The sequence below is a fragment of the Gavialis gangeticus genome, unplaced genomic scaffold, assembly GCF_001723915.1.
Source record: "Gavialis gangeticus isolate Ggan-Ray unplaced genomic scaffold, GavGan_comp1, whole genome shotgun sequence".
Lineage (NCBI taxonomy): Eukaryota > Metazoa > Chordata > Crocodylia > Gavialidae > Gavialis > Gavialis gangeticus.
The window spans coordinates 150,759,123-150,767,606 of record NW_017729024.1 but is presented as its reverse complement, the minus strand read 5'-3'; the positions used below and the strand labels follow the sequence as shown (position 1 = coordinate 150,767,606).

The following is an 8,484-nucleotide window of genomic DNA, read 5'->3' as shown; positions in this document are numbered from 1 at the left end:
TCCTATGTATCAGTGCATCTCTCATAAACAAAAAAGAACCTCTAACAACTCAGAGAAACTTGTCTGCCTCTAATAACCAGGTACTTCTATTTCATATTTAATGAAAGGGATCATTATGTGGTGGCCTGTAATATCAAATGACTGAACTCAGTGACTTAGGAGGTACTTTTCAATCTTGCATTTCTATTGGATTCAAGATCCCACTTTTATTACCTTTCATTTAAATCAGTTTGTTCATATGTGAGCTGAGAATTATTTGATTTTTTTAGTACCACACTTTGTAGCATTTCATGGCAAATGATTAACTGAAGCTGCCTAAACCAAAGTGAAATAGTTGAAAATGATCCACAATGTTGCTCCATGTGGCACCCTGAAGTGCCATAAAATCTCTTAAAGAGTGCCACAGCACTCAACCACTGTATGAGAAGGTAAATACTTTCCTAGCCCCATCTTGTGTCTTACTCTTGCCCCAGCTACCCTAGTGGTACCTGGCAATCAAAAAGCCCAAGGCTGAATCAATTCAATCTTTGTAGGTTTCTGTAAACTGCCTAGATTGAACTGATAAGAAAGTGAACTAATGCTCACTTTTCAAACCTGAAAGGCAGCGAAACCCCTGAAATAGTCCATACCAGGAGCCAGAAGACACTAGAGTATGACTCCCAGCCTACCAGTAACTGCAGAGAGCCAGGAGACAGGCAATTTTCCCAGCCATGCCCCTCCAGCCAGCTAAGGAGGGAGTGAAGGGAGAACTCCCCACACTGGACCACCAGCCAGGGTCTCCCCAGCACTGGGGAAGGGAAGAGGGGAGAAGCCCCCATCCAGGTGTTTCTCCCTTTCCCATGCCCAGAGCTGGTTCCACTAGCCATGCCCCCTCCTCAGTATGGACCAGCTGCAGAGAGGGTGTGGGGGGAACCCTGCCTGCACCCAATACCAGACCCCCAGCTAGGGACTTCCTGGCACAGGAAAAATGGGGAAAGGGGGCAGCCTCCAGTGGGGAATTTCTCCCTCATCACCCACACCCCACGCACCCATAGCTGGAGCCAGGAAAATCACCTGTTTATGCCCCCTCCTTGGCCAGCTAAGGAGGGAGTGGGGGGAAGGGAAAAATGCACCCCCCCAGATGTGGACCCCTATCCAGGCTGTTCTGGGCACAAGGGGGAGGGAGGAAGAAGCCCACAGTGGAAGTCATTTTTCCATCCTCCCACTCCCTCCTTAGCAGGCCTGTCAGGCAGGGAGAGGGCATGGCTAGGTGATCACCTCAGCTCTTGACTTGGGCAGGGGAAGTAAAGCCCCCACTATGGGCTTTCCTGCAGCCAGGAGCTGGGGCAAACCACCCAGCCATTTCCCTTCCTTAGCCAGCAGGCCAGCTGGCCAGCTGAGGAGGGGGCATGGCCTGCCACCCAACTATGTGACGGGAGGGGAAGGTCCCTCCACCTGACTCTGGACCCCTAGTCATACTGTTCCAGCATGCAGAGGGAAGCCCAAAGTAGGGCCCATTTTCCCCCGCACTCCTTCCTCAGTTGGTCTGCTGGCTGAGGTCAGAGCATAGCCACATGACTGCCTCAACTCCCAGCTGAGGGAGGAATGGTGGGGAAAATGGCCCCTCCCTGCCTGGTTCCAAACTCCCAGCCAGGTTGTGCCAGGTGCACAGGGGGAAGCTCAAAGTGGGAGTTGTTTGTCCTCTCCACTCCCTTCTCAGTTGACCTGCCAGCTGAGGAGGGGATATGGCTAGGTAATCACTCCAAATTCTGGCTTGGGCGGGGGGAGTAAAGCCCCCACTGAGAGCTTCCCCACAGCTGGAAACCAAGGTGATAACCTGATTATGTCCCCTCCTCAGCTGGTAGGCTGACTGAGGAGGAAGTTGCAGGTAAAATAGCCCCTACTGCTGGCTATACCCACCACCCTGTGCCAGGCACAACCTGGCTGGGGGTCCAGAGCTGGCCTGGGACAGGGCTTGGCCAGGTGACTGCCCCAGCTCCCAGCAGCAGGGAAGCCCATAGTAAAGTTAAATTGGGTGGGGATCTGGGACAGAAATTCTATATACTGGCTTGATCTAAATCAGTTAAGTCTGATACTACATCCATCTAGGTTTATTTTAAACTAGTTTCAACCTTTTTGAAAGTGATTTAAGTGCACTGAACTTCTGTTTGTTACAGGTTTAAACTAGTTCCTGATCACTTAAACCAGTTTATGCGTAACTTCTGTTCCTAGCCCTGGGGACTGTAGCTGCTGCTGCCCTCCCCCTCACCCCCAGCAGCCTCTGTGCTGACCCACCTCATACTCCGGTCAGTGTGCCCTGCTGTTGGCAGGCAGACATAGAACCAGAGTTCTGTTTTTCACCCCAGCTCATCCCTTTAGCTCCAACACATGCTCCCAGAAAAGGGAGAGCCTGCTAGGATAAATGGCTCTGATTGCTGGCATGTGAGCCCCCAAAGGAGCAGCTTCAGTGGTGGCGTCTGCCCTTTTGTCCTCTCAAGTATGGATCAGAAGCAAGAAGAGGACAGATGATGAAATGAAGAGAACAGAGAGAGGTGAGGCCCTTCCTTCATTGCCCTCACCTGGCTAGATCAAGGGTATTTAATAGGGGTGTACAAAACAGGCCATATTCAATTTAGATTTGGATTCGGCCCCAATCAGAGACAGCGATTCGATTCGTTGATTCAGATCACTGTCCCCGATTTGATTCAGCTGAATCTGAAGATGTGATGCTGATTCAGAGAATCAGCAATTCAGCCATAGACACAGCTTTAAATGTTTTTTCTACATACTTCATGGTACCAGGCATGGCTCATGAATGCTGTGATGCTGGGGCAGATGGAGCGTCCCACAGGAGTGCAGTGGGCCCCCCTGCATGCTCAGCAATGAACCCAGAAGTGGGCCGGAAGTACTTCTGGTCCACTTCTGGGTCTGCTGGGAGCACACTGGGGGTTCCCCTGCACCCTCCAGCTCAGCGATCAGCCACAGGAGGACCCTGGGTACCTCCCCAGACCCAGGTACCATTCGCTGAGCCAAGCGGGCACGGGGCCCCCAAGCACACTCCCTGGTCCACTTTCAGATCTGCTGCCAAGTGCGTTGGGGAGCTCCACCATACTCCTGTGGGATGCTCCATCCACCCCACCACTGCAGAATTCACCAGCTGCCTGGTACCTTGAGGTATGTAGAAAAAAAAAAATAATTTAAAGCTGTGTCTATGTCCATATGGCCAAATTGTTCTGAAATCGGTTTGGAGGGTTCTGATTCGATTCAGAGAGATTAAAGGGTCTCCTGATTTGATTTTGGATTTGGAGATTCGACCACCAAATCAGGCCAAATTTCCACCAAATTGAATTAGGGACCAAAGTTTTGCACAGCCCGAGTATTTAACTGTATATTCCTGCAGTTATCCCCCAAAATATTGCTTTTCAGAACTGGGTAGCAGTGATTTTAAAATTGTTGCAACTCCTGTCCTTAAGATCATCAATCAGTATATTCAGGGCATGTACAATCACCTTTGTCTTCTAAGAGATCTACAAGATTGGAAATGATTTCCTTTGTTACTGTAACACAAAAGCAAGTTAAAAAACACTTAGCGTTAATTTTTTCTGCTTGTGCACACAGAAGGTATAGCCACAAAAACTCTTGATAATTTGCATAGGTGTCAAACCATGAAATATTTGGAAACAAGCGAGGGTAGTGGTAATAAAACAGTATAGCTAGACAAGTTTTTACAACAGATTCTCACCCTGAGCTCCTGCTCTTACACAGATAGTTCTGTCTATGCATTTATTCTATGCCTCTCTCTACTAAACAAAGAATGGTAACATTTGGCCTTCTCTCTCATAAAATAATGTCTTTCAGGTAGCACCTACATATAAAAAGCTGAACATACAGTTTGGCTACCCATTTCCAGTTAGAGAATTTCATAATGTTGTACATACCTGGTTTATCTATAGCTTGTTAGAAAGTTTTAATAAAGGAATACAATCTAAATAAATTAAAAATGTATACACATATATGTCTTACCTCTTCCCACTGGTGGATGTATCTAATTAATCTTGAAAGTCGCAATAAACGTAACAAGCTGAGAATTTTTGTAAATCTCACAATACGAAGTGCTCTAGCTGTCTTGTAAACCTCTGAATCCATTCCTTTTTCTACAATAAGAAAGATATAATCCACTGGTATTGATGAAATGAAGTCAACTACAAACCAACTTTTTAAATAATTCATCTTAATGATCTTAGGGTCCAGTATTATTTCAGAGCTGTCTTCATTGACAGTCCCAGTTCTAAAATTCATGATCAAGTCCAATAGAAAAACAGTGTCTGATGCCACATTGAAAATAATCCATGGTGTTGTTGTTTGCTCTGTAAAGAACGTGATTCCAACTGGTATGATGACAAGATTGCCAACCATCATTATAAGCATTATTAAGTCCCAGTAAAACCTAAAAGGGAAAAGAAAAGAATCAGAATTGTCAATATGTTCTAAATATATAACAAAACAATTTCATATTGTCTGCTTAAAATTTGAAGCTCTTTGGGGCAAATTACCTGTCTTCAGATCTGTCTGCAAATCATTCAAATGCACTTTTATCATTACATAAATCAGTCAACAATAATGGAGTAAACTCAGTGGTAGTTTTACTTAAATAAGGACTACATGCTCATATCCACATAAAGGTGGATAGCTAGGTCTGAATGTTTAATTTATTTTAATAATGCTATGTTTCACATATAAATCATTTGACATATATAAACACTAAAGATGACAAAAATTATAAATATTACATGATTTTCTATTTCTTCTTACTAATGATTGGCATCTGGTATAAGTGCAGGATTGTAACACAGAATTAGTTTATCACTCCATGGCATATCTGAAAGTTAATATGTGGCACTTATTTGATTTCCCCAGCCTCCCTGTCAAAATCTATTGGTGTTTTTACATAAGTAATACTCATACCTGGTATCAATCACAGCCTATGAATTTATTTCTTGGCTCTCAAATCTAGCAGATAAACTTGCTAAGTGCAAGTAACTGTTCCATCATTAGAATAAAATTATGTACACCCTGAAACAAAATGGAACATACACACTTACACCCCTCCCTTCAAGATAAAGTAGGTTTGTGAGTTAAGGGGCCAGAACTTGGTAAAGAAAAGAATGGTAGGAATCATTAATGAGTGAGATATAAAGCAATTCACATGAGTTACTTTTAGGTCAACCTAATGGTTAAGAATGAAATTTTATTAGCACAAGCCTTTTGGATGTTTGATATTCAGTGCAAGCTGAAACCCAAAAATTTTCTCCAGGGCAATAAAATTGGTTTAATTTATTGAGTGTGGGTTACACTGAACTATACGGAGTGTATACTAAACAAATGATCATGCTACAAATGGATGTAAAACATCATTTTGGACTTATTCTAAAGCCACCCTTTGGACATATTGTAAAGTCATTCTGAAATAATAATTGATATTACAAATTGCTTTAAGATAGGTGTAGTAATTCAATATTTATATAGGTGCAGAATATAAAATCATGCAACTAATTCAATAAACCATTAAACTGAAAGACAAATGTGGAGTTCACAGTAGAATGACCAGGAGGATTCCAGATTTTAAGAATCTGTACTTCATGAAAAGTCTAAGACAGATTAGGCTCTGTTATCCTTAGAAAGAGTAGACATCAAAGAATATTTAAACTGATGTGTAAACCTATAGAAAATGGACCATTACAAGGACTTGTGTTGGATAGTTTGAATAGGGATAGTGCTGTCTCAAGCAGGGCATTGGTCATATTTTTCTATGATTCAATGACTGCACTCATGGCCCTGGTTAATGATCTTTGCCCGGAGATTGACAGGGGAAATTGTGCCCTGCTGATCTTACTAGACCTTTCAGCAGCCTTAAGTAGAGTCAACCATGAGCTACTGATAAAGTGTTCGTAAGACTTGGTGTGTTTTTGGGACAGCTCTATATATTTCTATTATTTCCTAGCAGGGAAATCTCAGAGAGTGGTGATGAAACAGTGCTCATCATCCCCTCAGGACTTTTCCTGTGGAGTCCACCAAAGCTCCATCTTGGCACCCTTTCTGTTCAATGTTTATATGAGGCCTCTGGGAAATACTGTTCAGAGATTTGGAGCAAGATGCCACCAGTATGCTGATGACACCCTGCTCTACCTCTTCTCTTCTGACCCTGGCCCCTAGAATTGGATCGACTGAAACTGAATCCAGACAAGTCAGAAATAATTGTGGTGGGCAGATCACTTGACATTTAGGCTGGGTCACCTATCATTGATGGTCTTGTCACTCAGGTTTGCAGTTTGGAGAGCTCCTGGATCCTCTGCTGCAGTATCTGAATCTTCAGGTAGCAGCAGTGGCTAAAAAAGTGTCATTTCCCAGCCACCACTGCATCTGGGGAGAAGTTTGCTTTCTTTAAGATTCAGATGTAGCTGCCATAACCCATGCCTTCACAGTGGCAAGACTAGACTACTGCAATGATCACTACATGGACCTACCTTTGAAAACTATCCAGAGGCTACAACTGGTATAGAACAGAAGCCCACCTTCTGATGGGGGTAGACCACCAGGAGCATATAACTCCACCCCTCCAGCATCTTCACTGGTTTTCAGTAGCTTTCCTGAGCCCTACATACCTCGGGGACTACTTCCTCTCTTAGCCCCATCCCAATCCCTTAGGTCATCCAAGAACAAGCCCCTCCAAATACCACTAGTATGTTAAGTCCTTGTGGCAAAAAACATGAGAGGTTAGCACAGATGCTTCAGAGAAAGGTGCAGGAACTATTGCAATTGACTTATGGGTTAAACAATCTCCCCAGGTTCTGAATTACCTTTCTTACTATTAATGAGAAACAGGCTGCAAAGTGAAAAAAATATCAAAGAGATTTCAGGTAGCCAAGGCATTTAATAATACATTTTTTAACTTGACTCCAGGCAGAAAATGCTTACCAAACCTCAGCTAGTTCAGAAGCATGGAGAACCTGCAGAGTTGCTAGATGAGTTGCACTGAGCTAAAATGGCCAGTACCATTTGTGATTCTGGCCACAACAATAATCCAACATGGGACTGCACAAACACATGCCACCACAGTAAATTGTGAGTCCTTATCCTGTGCCTGGTAGCAGATTTAAGCATAAACCTGTGGGGTTACCTGCACTGAGAAGGTAAGTCACTTTGTCCTGCTGCTCCCTGGAATAATAGAGTGAATATACATTGCTTCTACAGTACTCCCAAGAGTGGTACCAGAAAACCTTCTCTGCAAATGCCAGACCCTAGAAGTGAGGCAATGAAGCCACCCTGAAGGTATCTCGAACAATCAGGTAACATTGGTGCAAAAGGTAAGAGCATTTACCAATTCAAACCATATTTCTCAGTCTGTTCTCCAGTCAATCTGACATGCTTGTAAAGGATGCAGAATTCACTTTGTGAAATGAACAGCCTTACCTGAAAGTCCATGGAAGTGATAATGGTCCTTGGTGAAGTAATTTTCATAGCAAAGTCACTGCTTTTATTTAAATGCATTGCCTTATTTTACTCTGACTATACTTAAATCATAAAAGAGTCTATTTCTAAGCATCCAGAGGGTAACAAGGTTATCAAGAACAAGTCCTCCTTGATCAGTATGATTTTCCTCTATAAAAAAAGAGACAGACTTTTTTGGTTGGGGAAGGATATATAGCAGTGGATGTAACATACCTCAACATTAACAAGGCTTCTGACACTGTCCCCCATGACATTCTTATTAGTAAGTTAAGATGAAAGTACTGGAAGATGATGTCAGACCAGCCTTGAACCCAGTACTTTGTTCCAACCATTGCAACCACCTACCACAACCCCCCACCCTGCTGTTCCCGAAGGCTGAATTAGCCTACCTAAAGCCTTCATCAGTGCCCAGCTTGTCACCCACACCCTGGTACTAAAGTGGCTGGCTCCTGTCACTGGACCCTACACTTCCCCTATATAAAATCAGACCTATATTAAAAAAAAAAAAAATTTAGGGAAAGATATAGGAAGTGTCCAGAGGTGTAGGTTGTAGCCATGTTGGTCTAAGGACATAGGCAGACAAGGTTCTTTGGGTGAATCTGATATCTTTTATTAGACCAACTTAAATAGTTGGAGAACTATTTTTAAGCAAACTTTCAGGTTCAAAAACCCTTCATCAGGCTAAGGAAGTTTCAGGAGTAGGTGTGTGCTCTTCCTGAATGGAATGAAAAGTAAAAAAGCCAGAGGCTGTGCTGGTATGCATACAAGATAGACAGTCAGTGAAAATGTAGATTGAGCAGTCAAGGGGTGAGAGACAGACTGGGTGGTAGGGAGAGAAGGGGGATGAATAGTGGAGAGGTACCTGGGAAGTCAGCCATCAGGCAGGTTATAATGTGTCATAAATTCAAAGTCTATATTTAGTCCATGATTTTTAGTATCCAGGAGGTTGATGAAGTGGAGTTCATAGGCTCATCTCTGAGTACTGTTTTGTAAGTT

General features: G+C 43.3%; 1 protein-coding gene across 1 annotated transcript in view; it reads right to left on the bottom strand.

The window, feature by feature from the left end:
* The window catches only part of HCN1 (hyperpolarization activated cyclic nucleotide gated potassium channel 1), a 367,059-nt gene extending 359,239 nt beyond the window's left edge, over positions 1–7,820 (bottom strand). The window contains exons 1-2 of the mRNA XM_019518266.1: positions 7,702–7,820; positions 4,003–4,426 (exon numbers count right to left, since the gene is read on the bottom strand). Coding sequence (XP_019373811.1) covers positions 4,003–4,426; positions 7,702–7,820 — 543 coding nt within the window. The remainder of the gene's footprint in view (positions 1–4,002; positions 4,427–7,701) is intronic.
* Positions 7,821–8,484: the final 664 nt, after the last annotated feature.